The following is a 22,510-nucleotide window of genomic DNA, read 5'->3' on the forward strand; positions in this document are numbered from 1 at the left end:
CTGTAAACATGCTCTAGCTTTCTATCTAGACCGTACAGTTGCCCACAGGAAGAGCACTCAATTATTCGTCTCTTTCCATCCTAACAAGTTAGGGCAACCTGTGGGTAAGCAGGCTCTTTCCTCCTGGTTGGCGGACTGCATCTCTTTCTGCTATCAGCAAGCTGGCATTCCCTTTCAAGACCGTGTTAAGGCACACTCTGTGAGGGCCATGGCGACTTCAGTAGCACACCTTCGATCGGTGCCGCTTCCTGACATCTGCAGGGCTGCTACCTGGAGTTCTCTCCATACATTTGCAGCCCACTACTGTTTGGACAAAGCTGGAAGACAGGATTCCATCTTCGGCCAATCTGTCTTGCGTAACCTTTTTCCAACATGATGTACCAACACCCTTCCGCCTACCTGGTGGGGTGCAGATGTCCTCTACCAAATTTCACCCTAGTTGTTGTGCCTGTTGCATGCCGTTGGGTACTTTTGGTGCACGTTCGGACATCCTCAGCTCGGTACTCACCCATTTGTGAGGACAACCATCCTGCTTGTCCTGTGAGAAAGCAAATGTTGCTTACCTGATGTAACAGGTGTTCTCACAGGACAGCAGGATGTTAGTCCTCTCGAAACCCGCCCGCACCCCACGGTGTTGGGTTCTTTTTTATTATTTTATTTTTAGGCACTGCCTGTAGCTTTGAAACAAGACTGAAGGGGGACCCCTGCTGGCTGCAGGGTTGGTGCTGTGCTGGGCATGCCCAGTAGGGGCCAGTCAAAGTTCCAGAAACTTTGACAGAAGTTTTCCGTGGTTGGGCTCCATCCTCGATGTCACCCATTTGTGAGGTCTAACATCCTGCTGTCCTGTGAGAACACCTGTTACATCAGGTAAGCAACATTTGCTTTATTTAGTTCAAGTCATACTATGTTACTATGTATTCGTTTAGTAGACAATATGGGCTTAAACTCTAGTAACAATGTTGTGTACCTCATTCTTTACAAGCTGCTAATAATTTCACATATTATTAATGCAACTTAACTTGTTGTACCCTTCTTTGGTTGGATTTCTTATTCAAGAAGATGGCTAATAAATCCAAATAAATAGTTATACCCTAGACTGCAGGAGAGCTCTATTATTTGAAGATAATTCCCAAAGAGATAGTTTTGATCAGGCAGTTCTTAAGAACTTATTAACTAATTGCTTCAACTCTCACTCCTCCTCCTCCTCTACATCTAGGTTGCAATTCCAAGGTCTCTGGAAAACCAAAATATCTTTAGGAGTTCCCACTTAAGTGGCTGAAATTATTCCTGCTAGTTCATGGTAAAAGTAAAGTTTATATAATGGGTGTTTTCTGCAGACTGCAGGACAATTCAGCAACACAATCCTACCCTCTTCCCTACTGAGGGAACAGAATGTGTGGTCAGAATGACTTATTGGTCTTTCTGAGCTTTGAGTACATTCCTAGTCTGTACCTTGTATTCTTCGTCATTTGTTCTCTGCCATTCTGTCCCCTCCCTCTGTATGTTTTACCGTTAAGACCTGCAAGAATTCAAACAGCTACCAAACTTAACAAGGTTGTAGCCTGAGCATCTGGTTTCTTAGGTCCTTGAGGCTTGCTAGTTTCTGGAGAATTATGGTCTGCTCCATAGTGGGTTGTGATTCTCTTGTCCTTAACTTTCCCCTGCTCTTGAGAGAGTAAAGAATTATGGTCTGCTCCATAGTGGGTTGTGATTCTCTTGTCCTTAAATTTCCCCTGCTCTTGAGAGAGTAAAGGATGAGTTGTTTGCAATATTGCAACGTTCTAACCCAGTTCCTACCACTCTCATAGAATTTGACAACAGATAAGGCGAACTCAGTTCATCTCTGGTTTTCACTTTACTATTTGGCCACTAGGAATCCTCTGTGCTTACCCCATGCTTTCTTGAATTCATTTACCATTTTTGTCTCCATTGCCTTTTCTGGGAGTCCATTCCATGTATTTACCACCTTTTCAATGAAGAAATACCTTTGGCGAAGGGTCCGTGGTTCTATGCTAAAGAGAAAGTCTATTATATATTGAAAAGTTGTACTACATCATCTTTTGTGTTAATATTTCTTTAAAAGGTATTATAACCTTCAGTTTTTGCCAGGTCAAACATGGCTGTTAAGACTACACTAGCGTGAGCTTTGCAATACATTTTTTTAATAAAATGATCCTTTGGCATAGAACCAGGCAGTCTTTTTAGAGCTAAGAGCCAAGTTGGGTCTAGTTGCAAGGTAAGGATGGTCCCTTTTTGATCTTTTGACTAAAATTGAGAACCTGGGCAATCTGTCCTGCTAACTGACCCTACTAAAGACACAATTACATCACAACTATTGCCAAAGCAGGATGATTAAACCTATTAAAATAAAATCTTCCTGTGGCATAATTTTTGCATCTGAAAAAAATATTATATGGTTAAAACATTACATTGTTCAATATTTGTACAACAGTAAGTTTTTTTGTTTTTTTTTAAATTTCCATAGGATTGAATCAAGTGCTGAGTCAGCAAGCAAACAATGAAGTTAGCCCATTAGATAGCTTGATTCAAAGACTTCAACAAGAACAAGATCAAAGGCTTTCTTTTGAGTCTGGAGCTAGCAATACCAGTCGTTTGGGCAGAGGTGAGCAGAAACTTTTACATAATACCGTAAATCCTTGAATTTGGGCCTGTGTGTGAGGCTACACACAGTACCAGTAATAAAGAACAGATAATATTTACAGAAAAAAGGATGATGGTGAAAATTGTGTAAATTCTGTGTTCCACTTTATATAAGGACCAGTTACTATGATGCTTTTTAATATGTCGCATCCCCACCTTGGGTGAATTTCTTATTCAAAAAGGTGGGTAATAAATCCAAATAAATTTACATATGTCCCTATTTTAGGTTTTCATACCTGGTAAGTTAGAGGATTTTGTATTCCCACATTCTGTGACATGACTTCATTTGATCTAATACATATTTTTTGAAACTCTTTATATAGCTTTTTGTGGCATACAAAAAGAAATATTGCTTACAAGAACAATACCTTCTTGTTACATTAACATAATATAGCATACCAAACAAAACAAATTTACCGGACCCCAGAGCATTAGGTATTAACTACCAATCAAAGGATATGTGACCTTCTGCATCTTCATATCAGCTATTTTTACAATATTCATGATATACAGTATACCCCATATCTTCTCATTTAAAGTTCTCACTTTTTTATTGCATACAGTAAGCATTCTAAGATCCGCCGCCTCCTTCAGTTGATCATGCCAGTGGTCTCTCCAGGGATTGTATTTCCGAATGGTGACAATCGTAAACATGGCCGTCAGCAAGAGCTGACCAACTAGTGATCTGTATTTTTGTGAGATTGATTCCCCAACATGCCTGTAAATGGAAATTATATTCACTGGGAAACCCCGAATGTTGCCACATTCTTGTGTAATCAGTGTCCAGAAGTGTCTAACCCCCTTAACATTGCCACCACATATGCAAAAACATTCCTATTTCACCACATCCCCTCCAACACGCCGCATCTGAGGTTGTGTATGTTATAGAAAAATATGGTTGTGGGGTAGTTTCTGTGTAACAACCTAATCATTAACTCAACATGTTTAGTGCATATGGAACTATGATGCACACCAGCCCAAATAATCTTCCGTACCTTATAATCATAGGTAACACCAAGTCTACATTCCATTTCTGAATTAGAGCTGGTGAGGTTTCTGCCCCAAATGTATTGATCAGAATGCCACAATATGTTGCTGTGATGCCTTTTACTGAAGCATCTGGGTCACCCAGATAACTCTCCATTCTATTCAAGGACCTTAGGAGTGCTGAAATATCTAGGAGGCCTGCCAGTGCATATCGCAGCTGCAAATATTTGTGTGCATATGGGCCGGTAAGTCAAACTCCTCACAGACCACTCAAAGATTGGAGGCCAATATCATCCCAAAGTTGGGCAATGTTAAAGGCCCAATTACCTTCGTTCCTTGAACTCTTTCAAAAAGGTACACAGTGAAATTTGGGCGTTCCCATATATCGGATAAGATAGGCAACATGACCTCCTCCTGCATGTCCATAAATCTTTGCACTTGCGTCTACACTTTGAGTGTATGCCAGAATAGGGCTTCCCTGCTTACAATCAGGTCAATACAGTAAAGTGTGGCCGCGGTTACCCTGTTTCTAACCCGCCTTTTACTCACAATTTGGCTGCGTTAGCCCAACCCACGATTCACTATCCCCTTTAACCCATTCTTACCGCCTCTTTAAATCAACACGTAACCCCTTCCGCCCGCGGCATGTATATTAGATGTAAACGATCGGATTAGCTATTCCACCCCCCCCCCCCCCCCCCCCCACATTCAGTAACGCGCGCCCCGACTATCGCCTTTTTAACCTGGAGTTTAGCCGCGCGTTTAACCTGCTCATTTACCACCTACCCCTACCCCTGCGTTAGAGGCCAGGGGTAAGGGTAGACGGCAAACTTTCCCCCAACAGGAAACCTAAAAACCTAAAATCCCCTCCTCCCGAAGCTACTTGACATGTTATCCACTTACTTTTTGTTGCTTTCAGCCCCTTCAACCTTCTCTGCCGTCCTCTGGAAGGGGGCAGCCGGCGGCGAAAGCAACTTGCAGCGGTCCCCCCCCCCCCCCCCCCCCCCCCCCCCCCCCACACGCACGTCCCGGTTCTTCTGGGAGCCAGCTCAAAAGCGGCTTGCAGCGGTCCCCCCCGCGCAGGTCCCGGTTCTCCTGGGAGCCAGCTCAAAAGAGGCTTGCAGCGGTCGTCCGTCCCCCCCCCCCCCCGCGCATTCCCGGTTCTCCTGGGAGCCAGCTCAACTTCTGGCTGACAGCTAAACCACCACCCCCAAAAAAGACTGCTGAGTTACGGCCTTGGAAGCGAAGCGTACTTTCATGGGCTTGAGCGCCCAAATTGACGGGCGCACAAGCCCATGAAAGCACATGGAAGGGCTTTCATGGGCTACATCATTCAAAATTCAGACTTCAGGCCGTCGAAGACAGCAAACAAAGGTATATTTCCCAGCACTTTGTAAAATTCTTTTTCTTTTTAAACCATTCAGTTTTTTCTATATATTTATCTAATATACACGCGTGATGGATCAGGTTGCAAAGCTGCGTGATTGTAGGCGGATCTGGAGAGATCCATTTTTGTAGTATAAATGTTGCAGTCTAGTTAGTGGACCAAGATATTGTAAGAGTCTTACCTTGACTTGCCCTTGGACCACAGCCAGAAACATAGTCAAGGGCGCAATCCAGTACCCTCGGTTGGTTGTCGATAAGGTCCAGATCCAATCCGGTCCTAGTGGCAGGTAGCCAGCAGGAGAAAGCCCAAAGCACAATCCGAGTCAACGAGGCAGGCAGCAAGCAATAAAAAGTCCAGGGCACAATCTGGTTCAAAGAGGCAGGCGAAAGGCAATAGCAGGACCAGGGCACAATCCGGGTCAAAGAGGCAGGCAGCAAGCAAGAGAAGGTCCAAAGTACAATCCGGGTCAGTGAAGCTGGTAGCAAGTAATGGAAGGTCCAATCCGGGTCAGCGAGGCAAGTAGCAAGCAAGGGAAGGTCCAAGGTCCAATCTGGGTCAACGAGAGAGGTCACCAGCATTCAGAGAGCAACACCAGCATAAGCAAGCCTGTAACCGAGGCAAATGCTGTACTGAAGAGTGGCGTTTAAATAGCCCTATTTCCTGCGCTAATGTGGGGACTTCCGGGGGAAGCGATGATGTGCTGCGATGGGAGCAGTCATGCTGCAGCTGGAGAATGCTGCCAAGGAACACGGCTGCCGGCCCTGACGGAAGGAACTGATGCAGCAGGCTGCTGAACGGTAACAAATTTTTTTGCAAGTAATATCGTTAACCAACACCACCACTGAACATATTTATTGGGAAATGAGATACCTCGAACATCATCCCAGAGAAAAACATTGAGGTGATATGCGAAGGACATCCCAAATAGATGATGCAAATATATTTATGCACACAATGCCAAAACACACTAATACGTGGATAGGACCAAAACTGTTGTCCGAACGAGCTATTTGGATTGCCACATTTAAGGCACTGTCCGCCACCTAAATTTCTCATTTTAAATGCTTGGATAGTAGCAATATAGAACCTATTCAAAAATTTGAATTGGAGCTCTTGAAAAGGATTAGACACTGAAAGGGACTGTGCATGTGTGAAGCATTTCTTGTAATAAGCCGAAATGAAATTAATTCCCAAAGCTCTATTCCAGCCCTCAACTGTCGCTTCCCAGCTGATTGGGGGTTGATATTTATTTAGTAGCTTATACCAAAAAGAGTCTATGATGAGTGGGGGTCGTCCAAGAAATCTGAAAGTAATTCCCATGCATGGTTATGGGGATCAGGTAAAGTTAAAGATTTCCTAGCGTGTAGCAGATGGACTCAGGACCAATGGGTATAGTGTTGGAGACGGATCAGATTTCAATCTGACGTTAGCACCTAGTACATATACCCCTGCAGGAAGTGCAGCCGATCAGTATTTTCCGTCTCCAAAGCAGTTAGGAGCTATCTCACGCTCGCTGAGCGTTCTACCAAACAAATTTTAAAGAATCCTACCTGAAGACGAGCCCCGCACTCCTGCTCCTCGGGTCCCTCCCCCAGTCGAGTTTCCCGAGGTGATTTCCGTGGTCCCTCGGAGGTAAGAGCCTCGGTCCGGTGGCAGATTCGCGGCAGGGACTTAGCCCCCGAGTGAGAAGGGCTCGGGCGCGGCTTAGAGGCAGCCTCGGTCCGGAGCCGTTCGCGGCGAGGACTTAGCCCCCGAGCGAGACGAGTTCGGGCGCGGCTTAGAGGCGGCGGGCGCACATCTTCGAGCGCAGCGGTGAAGGTAATCACCCTCTCCCCCCGCAGCCGGAGACCGCCCGGGTCGCATCTGGGAAGCGCCAAAGACAAGGTAAGGCGTACATCCTTTACTTACTGGTCTTCGAGGATTAACAGGGTCTGCCGACGTGGAGACCCTCCAAGGAGGTCGCCATATTGCTTGCCTGCTCGCCGTCGCCATCTTGTCCTTGTTCGCCGCCCTCCGCCCGCTCGAGCGCCCAAATAAAGCTAAGCGCTCAAGCAGCGGGCGCGTATATTAGGCGCCCGAAAATAGTTGGGCGCGTATCTTAAGCACCCAAGGATCGGGCGCGTATCATAGGCGGCCAAGGTTTGGCACGTATCATAGGCGCCCATAATTGAGCGCGTATTATAGGCGTCGATAATTGGGCGCGTATTATAGGCGCACATCTTTAGGTGCACGTTAGTAATCCTCCGTGCTTAAGCCTTGCGCATACTACTTAAGCGCACATCTACGGCTGGGAGCGCATTGGCGCGCATTGATATCGACGCAATGGATCGCCTAAGAGCCCACGCGTCCGCAGAAGCAGCACCTCCAGAGTCAGGCATAATTGCTCTAGGCCTCTGCTCTGCATGCAACCTTAGAGCCGCACAGAGCGAGGAAGCAGACACCCTATGTGCCCAATGTGAAGAGGCCATAGGAGCTCCAGCCCACAGCCAGGCTCACCCAAGATTAAGCGCTAGCTCCTCAGGAAACACCCTGGACCTAGCAGGCCCCAGTGAGACCATCCCTCAGACGGGGACCCCCAGAGACCTGGCACCCCTCAACTTAGAACCGGCCTCGCTCTCCTGGGTGGAATTATTCAAAGGGATCCACGCCTTTGTCCGGATGCAGTCTGAGTACTGAGCAGACCCATATCCACCGGAAGACCCTCATGCCCCAGGACCCTCGAGGCCTAGGCACAGGCCTCCATTTCCCAGAAGCCCCACATACGGGGAAACTGATTACTCCGAGGATGAAGTCGAGCCCCTCGAGGAGGGAGAACTTCCCTCGGGGACAGAGCCGCATCAAACCATGAGACGCTTCTTCGCAAAGGAGCACCTTCCGGACCTGGTATCTCAATGCCTATCGGAACTCGCTATCCCGAACCAAGGCACCCCGGGGGAACGTAGAATGAACCCCCTGTTAGAGGGCCTCCGACAGACGGCCCACAATTTTCCCCTCCTACAGGCGGCGCAACAGCTAATCGACCTGGAGTGGAACGCACCAGAGTCCTCATTCAAAGGGGGTCGAGCCTTATCCACCATGTACCCCCTGGACCCAGTGACCAAGGAGCTGCTAGCGTGCCCCAAAGTGGACGCCATAGTTTGCGCAGTCGCTAAGCGCACCACCATTCCAGTGGAGGGAGGGGCGGCCCTCAAGGACGCACATGATCGGCGCCTGGAAGCCATACTGAAACAAGCCTTTGAGGTGGCAGCTATGTTCCTTCAGATTGCGACCTGCTGCACCGTGGTGACACGTTCCTGTTTATCTCAAGCCAGGAACAACACCCCGGGAGAAGACATGGAATCAGCTCTCTCCTTCCTCACGGACGCTGCCTCCGATCTGGTACGAACAGCAGCCAGGGGAGTGTCATCATCAGTGGCAGCCAGGAGACAACTCTGGCTGCGAAATTGGTCGGCCGACGCCTCCTCCAAGACACGCCTTACAAGAATGCGCTTCAAGGGTTCCCTCCTGTTCGGCAGCGAACTGGAGAAATTGGCTAACAAATGGGGCGACTCTCCATTACCTCGTCTACCAGAAGACAAGTCAAAGAGAAACCAGCGCCCCTTTCCCAGGCCATCCAGAGGCAGAAGCTCACAGCGCTTCAACCCTTACAGGAATACCTACCAAGCACCTATTCCCCCGGCCAGGAACCAGTCCTTTCGGAACAGGCACAGCAAGAGGGGAACCGGCACGGGTTCAGGTCCCAGCCACACCCCACAATGAGAATCAGCCGACCCATCCAAGGGAAGAAGCCATAGGGGGCAGACTTAACCCTATTCTACAGCAGATGGGTCGAGATGATAACTTCGGACAAGTGAGTCCTAGCCATCATCCGAGAAGGGTACTACCTAGACTTCCTTCGAATCTCTCCGGACAAGTTCGTAGAATCTCCCTGCCACGACCCCCGCAAAAGGACGGCAGTGGAGGCTACGCTGACCAGACTCCTCACCCTACAGGCCATAACCCCAGTGCCTTCACGGGAGATAAATTCTGGACATTACTCCATTTACTTCATTGTACCCAAGAAAGAGGGCACCTTCAGGCCCATCCTGGACCTGAAGTCAGTCAACCGACACCTAAGGGTCCCAAGATTTCGCATGGAAACCCTGCGGTCAGTCATACGTGCAATACAGCCAGGAGAATTCCTCACATCCCTGGACCTGTCAGAGGCCTACTTGCACATCCCCATCCATCAGGAACACCATTGCTACTTACGCTTCAAGGTCCTGAACCAACACTTCCAATTCCGGGCACTATCCTTCGTGTTAGCCACCGCACCGCGGACCTTTACCAAGGTAATAGTAGTGGTAGCAGCGACACTCAGGAAGGAAGGAATCCTCGTCCATCCTTACCTGGACAATTGGCTGATCAGGGCAAAGTCACCGGAGGAGAGCCACCGAGCAACCAACAGAGTCATAACTCTACTGGAAAGCCTAGGATGGGTAGTCAACTCGAACAAGAGCTCCCTACAGCCATCACAGACGCTGGAATACCTAGGAGTCCAATTCGACCCCAAGGAAGACAAGGTCAGCCTGACCCCCACAAGGAGATCAAAATTGCGGAACTGACTCCAGACCCTGCTGAGCGCCACCCGGCCCACAGCTTGGGATTATCTACAAGTCCTCGGTCTAATGGCATCCACATTGGAAGTGGTACCATGGGCGCGAGCTCACTTGAGAACTTTGCAACGCTCTCCTATCTCGGTGGAGTCCACGATCACAGAACTACACCGTACACCTACCTCTGCCGACCAGAGTGCGGACCCAGCTACGTTGGTGGCTACAGTCCAACCACATGAGCCAGGGATCAAGAATATCCTCCCCAACCTGGACCCTGCTCACCACAGATGCCAGCCTAAGCGGATGGGGAGCACACTGCGAAGAGCTAACCGCCCAGGGGTGGTGGAACAAAGAAGAGTCGGGGTGGAACATCAACCGACTAGAGGCACGGGCAGTCAGGCTAGCCTGCCTGCGATTTGCCCACAGACTTCGAAACAAAGCGGTCAGAGTGATGTCGGACAACGCCACCACGATGGCATACATCAACCGACAGGGCGGAACCAGAAGCCAACAGGTTTCCTTAGAAATGGCCCCCCTGATGTCCTGGGCGGAAGCAAATCTCCAGGACATCTCCGCCGTCCACATCGCCGGGAAAAACAACACCACTGCAGACTTCCTCAGCAGAGAAAGCCTAAACCCGGGAGAATGGAAACTGTCTAGTCTCCCTTTGTGGCTCTCATGAAAGAACAGATTGTTCAACAAACCCTCGACCGGCTGAACTGTCTCAGCGCATGTTTTGTAGACCTTCCTCAGGGGCCTTAATAACTACCGTATTTTCCGGCGTATAAGACGACTGGGCGTATAAGACGACCCCCAACTTTTCCAGTTAAAATATAGAGTTTGGGATATACTCGCCGTATAAGTCTACCCCTCTTCAAATTTTCTATATTTTCTATATTTTTTGAAGAATTCAACATTTACAGCAGGAGAGAGTGACTTGAGGAGTGAGGGCGCGCTACCCGATTGGCCGGTGGATCATTCTCTGCTCCCTCGCTCGGGGAGCGAGGGAGCGGAGAATGAACTTTGTTACAGCATCCGGTGGGGGAGGGAGTGACTTGAGGAGCGAAGGCACGCTGCCCGATTAGTCGGTGCTGGGCAATCTGGGAGCGAGGGAATGGAGAATGAATGTTTTGTTTTTTTTGTAGAAAATAATGAACATTTTTACAGCATCCGGTGGGGGGGAGGGAGTGACTCGAGTGAAGGCACGCTGCCCGATTGGTCGGTGCTGGGCAATCGGGGAGCGGAGAATGAACATTTTACAGCATCCGGGGAGGAGTGACTCGAGGAGCGAGGGCGCGGAGAATCAATTTCTACGGCGTCCGGAGGTGAGGGTGAGTGACTCGGGGAGCAAGGGCGCGCGGAATCCACCAGACGCTGTAAATTTGGATTACCGGCGCATAGGACGCACTCCTTATTTTTCACCTATTTTCAGGGGAAAAAAGTGCGTCCTATACGCCGGCAAATATACGCCCTATAAGACGACCCCCAACTTTTGAGAAGATTTTCAGGGGTTAAAAACTCATCTTATACGCCGGAAAATACGGTATATATTTTGCGTCGTTCTACAAGATAAAACAGAGAATATAATTAAAGTGCCCAAAATGAACCCAGTATCATGAAGAAATTTGTTAACTCAATACAATTGTGTCTTTTCAACAACAGAACATTTTCTCCTGTTACAACTCCGTGGCCATAGCATTTCCGAAGGATCCACCATTTTACTAAATTGAGCTTTTAAACACTCCTACGACTCGTCATTCAACCAATCACCGTCAGATATTACTGTGTGAACCAATGAGAAAACCAAAAAAGGGCTCTTTAAATCAACGTCATCCATTCGACGCTTTCATTTATGCTGGATGGAAATTCTGATGACAGATTAAAAATCCAACGATGTTCTTTATAGTTTAATGGGGATCGAGTATCAACTCCTCTGTTAGATGTTTGGACAATATCCAAAATTGTCCATTGTAATTGATCAAAAGTATGTTTTAATAAACAGTGTTTAACAATAGGAGCTTCTATGTTTTGTGTATGCAAGCAGCTTCGATGTTCTCTCAATTGTACCTTAATTGGTCGGGAGGTACGGCCGACAAAGTTGAGGGCAAGAGCATTGCAACACGTATACAACGTTGTGAGAATTACATTCTGTGTGAAATGATTTCTTATAATTTCTACCGGTTATCAGATGCTGCCAGGTGACTCCTTGTATAGTCAGTGCACACATGTCACCATTTCCACTTGCTTCATGACTGTAATCCTTAGATGGCTGTCCAATAATAGATGGGGCGGCACGAACAACTAGATTTTTAATGTTGGGTCCTGTTTGGAAAGAAATAATTGGTTCCTCAAAAAATACCGAATGTAGTTGTAAAATGTGCCAGTGGCGATGAATACTTTGAATACTCGCTGATGATTTGTCTGTATTCTGTAATACCCAAACATGTCGAGGTGAAGAACGTCTAGTTTGATACTCCAGCAAAGAAGCTCTGGGCGAATATAACGCTCTTTTGTAGGCAACTCGTATTACTGATAACGGATAACCCCGTTCTAAAAATCGTATAGCCAAATCATACGATTGTTTTTTGAAATCCTGCAAAGAAGAACATAACTGGAACACATGAAAATATTGACTGACTGGAAGACCGTTTTTAAATGCCCTAGGATGAAAGCTCTGGTACCGTAATAGTGTATTTCTGTCAGTTGCTTTGCGATACAATGTGGTCTTTATGTGAGTGCCATCCTTAATAATCCAAATATCCAAAAATGGAATTTTAGAAAGATCAAACTGAAAAGTAAATTTCAGATCAACATCGATGGTGTTTAACCACTCCAAAAATTGCTTTAAATCATATTCATTTGTTAGAAGAAGACCCGACTTCACAATTGCAAGCCCAAATTAAAAATATACTATCTGAAACCAACACAATGTTTTTAACTAGGAAAGAATGTCAATTCCTGCAAGTGCCATATCCACGTATTCCCATCCTAGTTTATGGGGTTCCAAAAGTGCATAAGACATTATACAAGCCACTTTTGAGACCTATCATTTAAGAACATAAGAACATGATTTGTTTATATAAATTTTACTGTTTTTTGCCTTTATTTTCCCTTCCCCACCTTTTCCTTTTCTCCCCTGTACTTCCTCATTCTTTCTGGCCTCTTTACCCATTCCCTTCCCCAGCCTCACCAGTTCTTTTCCCCTGGTGGGCAACAGTTGTCATCTCTTTCCTTGGCTAGGAACCTGGCAACAGTAGGAACTGCTTCCAGGCCTGAAGGTGAAGGTGTTCCTGTGTAGAACACCCCATTGGCTGTTCCCATTAACAATTCTGGTGCAGATTAAGTAGCTCCCCTCCTGACGCATCCCAGCAGCATCAGCTTCTCTCCCTTACCTTTCAAAAGATACATGGCTAAGCCATGGCATGCTTATAATCACGTTGTTATGGCATCTTCCTCCTTCCTGAGCTCACAGTGCCTCCATGACACAGTGACTCGACAGCATAGCCATTTTTTTCTTCCCTGGGGGGCTTGAACAATCCCTCTTCTGGATTGTTCAAGCCCCCCATTGGGGGCCTGCCCTCACAGTTTGTTCACCCCTGCCTTAAACTCACTCAGGCCGATACAGTAAGGAGCGGTAGGAAGAGCTGCGTTAGTGCCGGGCGCACCCGCAGTTGCCGCACGCACAGTCCGGCTCTCCTACCGCTCGATACTGTATTTAAATAGCTTGCAAATGCAAGCCGCGTCCGTGAAGCGTTAGGCCCGCGCAACCCATTTTACTGTATAGAGCGCTATACAGTATCCTGGGTGCGCTGGCCTAACGCTTCACGGACACGCTGGTATCTGTCATTTCAAATGACATTTGAAATGACAGGTACCAGGAAGTGGACGGTTCTCCTACGCTCGGGATTGCCAGTCCTCTCTCCCCTCCTCCCGAAGCAAGGCGCAGGGAGGAGGGGAGAGAGGACTGGTGAAACGACATGTAAAGTGTAAAGCAACGAAGCGACTTACTTTTCTTGCAGCCCTCCTCCGGAGACGGACATCGGCGGAGACGGACCACGGCTTCCCTGCCTCCCGGGGGGCAGCCGGTGGCGAAAGTGGCCCCGCCGGCGAAGATGGATGCCTGCACGGGCGAAAGCGGCCCCTGTGCGTGCCATTTGGCTGCTCAAGATGTGACGTCACATGCTGTGACGCCAAACGTCGTGACGTCACGCCTTGAGCGGCCCAATTGCACGCACAGGGGCTGCTTTCGCCCGTGCAGGCATCCATCTTCGCCGGCAGCTGCCTCCGGGAGGCAGGGGAGCCGCGATCCTTCTCCGCCGATGTCAGTCTCCGGAGGAGGGCTGCAAGAAAAGTAAGTCGCTTTGTTGCTACTTTTTTTTTTCGCTTTTTCGCTTTTTTTTTTTTCCCCTTTTTCGATTTTTTCTGCTTTCGTTGCTTCGGGAGGAGGGGAGAGGACTTGGGGCTGCCCCGGAGACCAGCACCCATGGACGTGGCTAGGGCAGGTGAGCGGGGGCTGGGGGAAAGTTTGCCGCCTACCCTTACCTCTAACGCAGGGGTAAGGGTAGGCGGTAAGTTAGCAGGTTAAACGCGCGGCAAAACGGCAGGTTAAAAAAGCGATAGTCGGGGCGCGCGTTACTGTATGGGAGGGAATAGCTAATTTGATCGTTTACATCTAATATACATGCCGCGGGCGGAAGGAGTTACCCGGTGATTTAAAGAGGCGGTAAGAATGGGTTAAAGTGGATAGTGTATCGCGGGTTGGACTAACGCGGCCGAAAAGTGAGTAGAAAGCGGGTTAGGAACAGGGTAACCGCGGCCGCACTTTACTGTATTGACCAGATTTTTAGGTTTCTCAACTATTTGTTTCTTATGATCCTAACAGACTGGGCAAAGTAGTGACGAAGTATACATTGGGTACTGGGCAATCAATGCTTATCAATGGAAAAACAAGTTTGCTTACCCTAAACAGTGTAGTTTGTAGATAGCAGGAAAAATTAGTTATATTAAATACCTGCCCACCTCCCTGGAGAGTTGACTACCTAGCTAGAATTAGCTCTAAAATGAACTGGGGGAACTTAGGAGATAATACCTGAGTGGGAATTCCCACACATTCTCAGTAGAGCAAAAGCTTTACTAGTTAAGGAGAGAGAGAGAGGTATTTTTGTTGCCACTGGATGACATCATCCATGTGTAAATGGCTGTCATCCTGCTTTTTACAGAAAACAGTTTACAGAATGCAAACTTAGTGTATTTTTTTTTTGTTACTCATAAAATGCAGACATTTATTATACTATATCATCACATACAAATGCTAAGTCTGTTAGTTCTGTGATTCCCAACCAGTGTACCATGGCATACTGGTATACCTTTAGCCTGATCAGGTCTGCCACTGAACAATCACCACTGGATCATCCAGACCAATACCTGGGCTGTACTCTTAGCAGCCCACAGCAAAAAGAAACATTAGCAGTGGCTCTTAAACTGATAGGAACTCATTTGAGAGAACATGTATAATCATGCATGTCAAGTCTTCTTAGCTACAACATAGGAAGCATGCAGGGCATGGATAGATGGGACTCTGTGTAATTATATACAATGCTTACAACACTTCCTCATCTTCCCTGTCTTTGAGTCCTTTAAGCCTCTTATTCCCCAGGCTGAGTGAAATGGGGCATACGTGCACAGAGTATTGGATATGATTTTGAGTGTTGGCAGGAGCAGTAGTGAAGGAGCTCTAGCAGCCAAGGTAACTAACTTAGCCAGCTGTCAGTACCACACTGACTTCTCCCTTATCCTATACTTATATATAGAGGGAGCTGGTTCATCATGATGGGGTCATGTGTGTGTCTCTTCCCTTTCTCCCTTTGCTTTAAAATTTTGAAGAAAAACTGGTGGGTCTTTCAGTGCTTCCCTAGCTTTTCTTCTGGCCATGTGAATCCTCTGTCAGCATTGCCTGCTCCATGAAATTTGTTGTGCCACACAATATTTTTATAATGTAGGTTTACCCTTGGGCTTGAAAAGGTTGGGAAAGACTAGTGATACAGGATGGCCTACTCAAGTCATGAATTTCCTTTTGCACGGTTTCTAATTAATGCAGTCTCCCTCTTTAATTCTGTGTTTAAGTCATTCTGAGTTTATTACATTTATCTAACTATGGTACTAAGCTTTAAAAATATTTCTCCAAGCCCTTTTTCCTTACATAGGGAAAGAGACTCTCATAACAATACCCATGCTTATTGTTAGAGAGTAGTGAAATTCTTGTGTTTTTTAATATCAAAAATGAAACATTTCCTCATCACCATATATTGTATAGACTAAAATATTGTCAATTTGTTTTGTGCTCAGGCTCTATAAGTTCTTCAGAAGTACATTCTCCTCCAAATATTGGTTTGAGACGCAGTGGCCAAATTGAAGGTGTGCGACAAATGCATAGCAATGCACCAAGAAGTGAAATGGCTACTGAGCGAGACCTTGTTGCCTGGAGTCGAAGGGTTGTAGTGCCAGAACTATCTGCAGGCGTATCCAGGTAAAAAAATGTCCTCAAGCAATTGTGTGTGTGTGTGTGTGTGTATATCTTTATATCCATCTATGTCTATTTATCTATATGTATAATTTTACCTACAGTGCCTGAATGCAATCCATTTTGAAGTGCTTGAAAAGCGGAATATAAGTAAAATAAATAAATGGTAATTTATAAGGAGAGAGCAGAAGCCAATTAAAATAGACAATATGTGCCAACTTTTTTTTGTTACAAATGTTTAGTTTGTGATGCTTAAATGTAGGGTTGCTTATGAAATGATTTGGAATTAGGAAATATTTAATATTGCAAGCTAAATGGCAGCTGTTTATATACTCAGAATCCTTCAGTGTCTTAAAGTATGCATTCTTTTTATATATAGTTAACTATAAGTGAAATTTGAAAATCTTTGTAAACAAATTTTTGTCTCAGGCATGTTAGTAGGTGTTCACCAAATCAAGAGCGAGAGAGATCGCCTTAGCATCAGGAAATATAAAAATGCAAAGAGGAGGACCGGTGAAATAAAAGGATGTAGGAATGGCGTATAGACTAGCAAAGAATATATTCCCCAAGTAATAAAGGCAGGGGTTACATCTTTCTTCACAAGAAGATGAAGTTAGTTAAGAGAAGAATCAGTAGAAAGCAGCTATGTTAAATCTTTTTATTGATAAAAGGAGAATGGTGATGAACAAAAGGCAAGTGTTGAATACATTTCTTGTTTGTTGAGTAGGTAGTATCCAAGGTACAGTTGAAAGTAGACAAAGGAGTGGGAATTGGTGGGCTATATCCCAGAATACTAAAGGGAGTATTGACACTATCCCTCACAGATCTTTTTAACTTAATACTTGAAACGAAAAAGATTTCAGAAAGTTGGAAACAGCAGATGCATTATCACTTCAGAGGTGAGAACAAAGAGGGAAGGGGGAAAACTACATACATACTAGCTTAACATCTGTGGCGGTCATTTGTTTTATTTATTTATTTAAAAAGCTTTACATACTGCTGTCTCAAAAAATTGTTCATAGCGGTTTACATAGCTACATCCATAATATGCAAAATATGAAAAACATTGCAATAATATAAAAATATATAATACAATGTAACATTAATTCTGCCTTTTATGATTATTAAAAACGGATAATTTGAATATTGATAATTAACATACATTTTCAAATTATATTCTATATGGCTTCAATATCAAATGCCTTCTTAATTAAGAGCATTTTTAGAGTAAATTTAAATGCCTTTGAATCTATACAGATATACAGGGCATCAGGCAGCGCATTCCAAAGTATGGAGCAAGCAACAGAGAACAATCTCTTTCGTGTAATATCAAACCTTGCAATTCTCATTTAAACTTAACTTTTATTTAGTTAAGCTAACTAAATACAAATCTACTAGATGTTACAACAGTGGTTTTACTCTTATTTGAATTGTCTGGTGCCTTTTGAGTTCTTCCTTTGTCTTAAAGCTTTTATTTTACTCAGAAAATGGAAATGGTTTCATTCCAGTGTGGATTCTCTTATGGCATATGAGAGAGATCTTCTAACTGATAACCTTCTAAACTAATAGAAGCATTACAGAAGGATAGAATAGTGCATTAACTTGAAGCAAGTGAATTTCAAGATGATAGGCAACATGGTTTCACGAAAGGAGATTTCCTAGCATGTAGACAAATGGACTTAGGACCAGTGGCTGCAGATGGAGAATGGAGCAAGCTGACATCACAGTACATATAGCCCTGCAGTGAACCCAGCCTGCCAGTATTTTCTATCTCCAGCAGATGGTGGACGTACCTCTCCCTATAGGGATTGCTTTGAGCTTTTTGGAAGGAGGGATTTGAAGTTGTTAATTCAGGAAAAGAAAGCCCTGCTCTCCTGCGGTGAATCCTAAAGGTCCCTCACCCAGTTGAGAATTCCTGAAGTGATTTTCATGGTCCCTCTGAGGGTGTGCCTTGGTCCAGTAGCTGGGTTTCCCGGTGTGGATTTAGCTGCTAGTTCAGCTGAAAGGCCAGTGGGTGCAGGAGGCCGAGCGCGGTGGTGACAGCAGATGCCCTCTTCCCCCGCAGCTGCAGACAGTCTCTGACTCAGCCGGTAAGTGCTGAGCTCAGGTAAGGTTTAAATTAAAAAAAAAAAAAAAGTTTTACCTTGAATCAGAGACAGAGGGGTTTCAGGAATTCCTCCGGACTCTGTGCTTGGCGCGCTGTACCAACATTCGTTCCTGTTGGGGTTGGGGAACCAGGCAACCTGGCGGGTTGAATGGTCCCCGGTGGGCTAGACCCTGCATTTAGGCTTTCTCTTGCATACCGCGTGGTAGACTTCTGCGGCCATTTTATCATGCTCCTGTGCATATTCTACTGCCTTCTACAGGCATCAACTCTGCGCATGCTTTGTGCGCTCTGTTTTTGGGCGTGCTTTCTACACACAAAACATTTTTCATTGTTCCTGGCACTTAGTGCACAAGTTGTACGTGCACCTTGCCGTGCTTTCTTCTAGGCATTTATTTTTGTGCGCATTTCCCTTTTGAGCCCAAGCCATTCTGACGCATGTTTACCACCGCGATAGTGCCGGTAAGCAAGAAACCTAAGCATTTTCCTATTTGTGTTGCCTGTCATATTAGAACTTCTCAGCCTGACCTGGCTTCTAACCTGTGTTAGCGCTGCTCAGACGCTCGGGGAGAGTTGTCTTTCTCAGATTTTGCTAAGCCTGGCTCTTCCCATTCTGATGATGGGTTGGTCACGGCCTTGACTGGAGGGACACCAGATCTTTGTTCTCCTAGGACAAGCCGGCTGGTAGTCCTTGCAGATGGGTTCCATCATCAGATGGAGACTGGCATGTAAAACCATGCCAGTTTCTAGAACTTTGACTGGCTCACTGAGCATGCCCAGCATGCCACTATCCACGCGAGGTCCCTATTCAGTGTGTGTGTTTTGTTTTTTTCTGCGAAGTAGTTACCTCATAATAGTGGACTTCTGCTCTTAACTCATCCTTTTCAAAGTTTTTTTTTGGTGTTTTGTTTTGTTTTTTTTTAAGATGTTTTTGGCACTGGGTCCCTCTTCTTCGGTCGGTGCTGTCTGGTGTGCGGTAGGTGTTTAAATTTTCTCTTTCTCCAGTTTTTGCTGATGCCTCCAGTGACCATGTCGATTACTGATCCACATGAGATGGGGGTGACGCACGACATCTTGAGCATGCCATCTGTGTGACCAGGTGACCCCCAAAGGCCATCGTGCCTGGCTGGATAAGATGAAAAAGCTTTTTGCCAGAAAGTCTGATCCATCTACTCTGGCATCGGGGGCATTGACACCTAGAGGCTGAGGGGAGCTGTTAGGTACGCTGTCCCTCTCTACCCATCTGGTGGGTTCCTCTCATGAGAGAGGAGCCGGTGATAGGTTGTCTCTGGTGTCATTTTAATCAAGGAAATCAGGATCTTCATCTTCCTCGGCTCTGGGGAAAGACCGGGCTGAGTACCGAGGGAAGTCCCACAAGCATCATCACCGGTCACTGTCTGCGCATGTCTCTGGGACTGGTGTGGCATCGGTGGCCACCGTGCCACCACTGAAGAATCACCATGGAGAAGAGGCACTGTCCTCTATCAGACTCTGGAGTCCAAGGTGTTCCCCACCGGTCGCAGTGATGCCTCCTCCTTCTCCTCCTTCATCCATCTTAACTACAGTGGATGTTTAGGAGGAGTTGGATCGCAAGGTTCAGCAGGCTGTGCTCCTAGCACTGAGGGGTATTGAGCCGCTGTCGGCACCAGTCCCGGTGCTGGAGCCTGTGCCATCTCTCTTGGCGCCCCTGCTAGTGTGTCTAGACACCCTTCTGGGTGTACTGCTGATGCCCGTTATTTATTTATTTATTTTAGTTAATATATATTTCTATACCGGACTTCACGAATAGAATTCACATCAGGCCGGTTTACATGGAACTTAGGGGAAAAAAACAAGAGTAACCAAAAAAACAAGAAGGCTGAATCAAGCAAAGTTACATAAAACAAGGGTATAGAACTTGGGGGCTAAAGTAGCCAGGAAGAAAGGTAGAGCGGAAATTAGCAACAAATAAATAATATATAACTGGTTATGAGATAAATTATCTCATTCCTTAAGCTGAGTCCGAAGTGTCATTTTGACTAGGGGAAGGCTTGGAGGAAAAGCCACGTCTTCAGTTGTCTTCGAAAGGTATGAAGGCAAGGTTCTAGTCTTATGATGGCTTTACCGAATGACGGTATATAAAAATCACTAAATAAATAAACATGACGTGCATGCCCAAGAGGCAGGAGGGTAGAACTTTCTCTGGCGGTAAAAAGGACTTCCTGGACCCCTGTCGCAAGGATTTCCTGATCAAGGACGTCGGACCTGAGGTACCCGCTGAGAGGTGTTGCAGGGTCTCGTGGTGGTCTTAATTGGGCCACCGCGTCCCTAACTTTATCTCTGACTAGATTCTACCCTGTGCAGGGTAAATCCACCAGCTTCTCCTGGACCTCTGGATGAAGATATGAGGCACGAAGCCAGGCCATTCTGCGGGCACCAATGCCCGCTGTAACCATCCTCGCCATTTCAAAAACATCGTAGGTGGACCGCACCTCGTATTTGCCTGCCTCCAGGCCTTGCTGCACTACCGTCATGAAAGCGCCTGCTCTGCTAGGGAAGGTGCTCTGACAATTCCTGGATCTGTTTCCATAAATTACAGTGGTATTGGGTCATATACAGTTGGCAGGATTCAATACAGGCAATGACCATAGCACCCTGAAAGACCTTCCTACTTAAGGCATATAAGGCCCTGTGTTCCCGACCTGGCGGGGCAGAGGCATGGGTGCGAGAGTGCTTGGCCTTGAGGGCAGACTCCACCACCACAGACTGATGTGGGAGGTGGCACCTCTCAAAGCCCAATGCTTATCGCACCAGGTACGTGGTGTCAGTCTTCTGAGTGACTGGAGGAATGGACACAGGGTGCTCCTAGATCCTAAGGAGAAGTTCCTTGAAGATCTCATGGACTGGGACAGCCACTATCTCCTTTGGGGCATCAACAAACTGAAGCCCCTCCAGCATTTTGTGCCAAGCGTCCTCTTCAGTGAGGAGCTGGAACAGGATGGCCTCGGCCATAGCCGGACAAAACCCGCAAAAGAAAGATCCTCCAGGGGAGACAGACGCCTCTCAACTGGCAGAGAAGGCTCAGAAAGAAGGTTGTCTGAGTGCTCTGAGGAAGACTCAGATGTCTCATCCCCCCAGGGATCATTTGGGGGCTCCTCCTTGCCGGCATGAAGGTCCCTGCCTAAGCTTCTCGATTCTGGCATTGAGGGCAAAAGTGGGCATTGCCGGCACCGAGATCCCCAATGGCCTGGGAATGGGATTGGAGAATCTCGGCCGCGGCACTAAGGGCCCTGAGGGCAGCGTCTGCCGCACGGATTCTTCCCTCTCGGAGGACCTGAAAATGGGAATCGTCTCAGAGGGGAGGCATCGTTGGCAGTACTCAACCTAAGTTTCTTTCTTTTTTTTTCTTTCTTTTTTTCTTTTATATTTATGCATTTTTCACAAAAACAAACAGAAAAGGTGTTCCAGGTTTACATTTAAATACTGTATCGAGCGGTATGTGATCCGAACTGTGCAAGTGGCAAATGAGCGGGCGCACGGCACTGCCGCACTTTTTCTTACGCGCCCTTACTGTATCGGCCTGACAGTCAGCTCCAGGATTTCAAAAATCACAGCTGGATCATCACTCTGTGGTTGAATCAGCCCAGAAAAAGGCATGACATTCAAAACCTCATTCCTCCAGGGAAGGAACAAAAATACCTGGATGCTTTTGGTAGATGTGTCTTTCATGGTTCAATGCTCATATCTCGCATTGCCTCTTACCAATTATACATGACAAGTATAACAGACACCTTTTTAAGAGGATCCAGGATTTTTCTGAATCTTTACCAGAGCAACTCCAGAGTCAGCTTTATGCCTTGGCTCAAAAAGGTCTGGATGCTGGAAAATACGAGGTACACGCTGCATATATTTTTTACACTGCTTCTAGAGTGTCTGCAGTGGGTATTAGTGCAAGAAGATGGGCCTGGCTCAAATCCTCAGACTTAAGACCAGAAGTGCAAGACAGGTTAGCTGATCTACCCTGTGTAGGTGATAATCACTTTGGTGAAAAAATCCAAGAGACTGTGGCGCAGCTTAAGGATCATCATGAAACGCTGCGCCAGCTTTCTTCTGTGCCTTCTGAGTTTCCATCCGCCCCAAAGAGAACTTTCAGGCGTGACTCTAAAAGGCCGGCCTACAAGCCAAGAAAATTCTATCCTCCAACTTCTAGAGGTCGTCCTTCCAGACCTTACCAAAAAGGTCAGTCCAGACAGTCTCGGCCTCAAAAATCTCAGCCA

General features: G+C 46.5%; 1 protein-coding gene across 2 annotated transcripts in view; it reads left to right on the plus strand.

The window, feature by feature from the left end:
- The window catches only part of PHIP (pleckstrin homology domain interacting protein), a 944,985-nt gene that overhangs the window by 402,131 nt on the left and 520,344 nt on the right, over positions 1 to 22,510 (plus strand). For both annotated transcript variants that reach the window (XM_029595577.1, XM_029595576.1), the window contains exons 17-18: positions 2,486 to 2,623; positions 15,976 to 16,156. In XM_029595577.1, coding sequence (XP_029451437.1) covers positions 2,486 to 2,623; positions 15,976 to 16,156 — 319 coding nt within the window. The remainder of the gene's footprint in view (positions 1 to 2,485; positions 2,624 to 15,975; positions 16,157 to 22,510) is intronic.

This window comes from Rhinatrema bivittatum, chromosome 3 (assembly GCF_901001135.1).
Source record: "Rhinatrema bivittatum chromosome 3, aRhiBiv1.1, whole genome shotgun sequence".
Lineage (NCBI taxonomy): Eukaryota > Metazoa > Chordata > Amphibia > Gymnophiona > Rhinatrematidae > Rhinatrema > Rhinatrema bivittatum.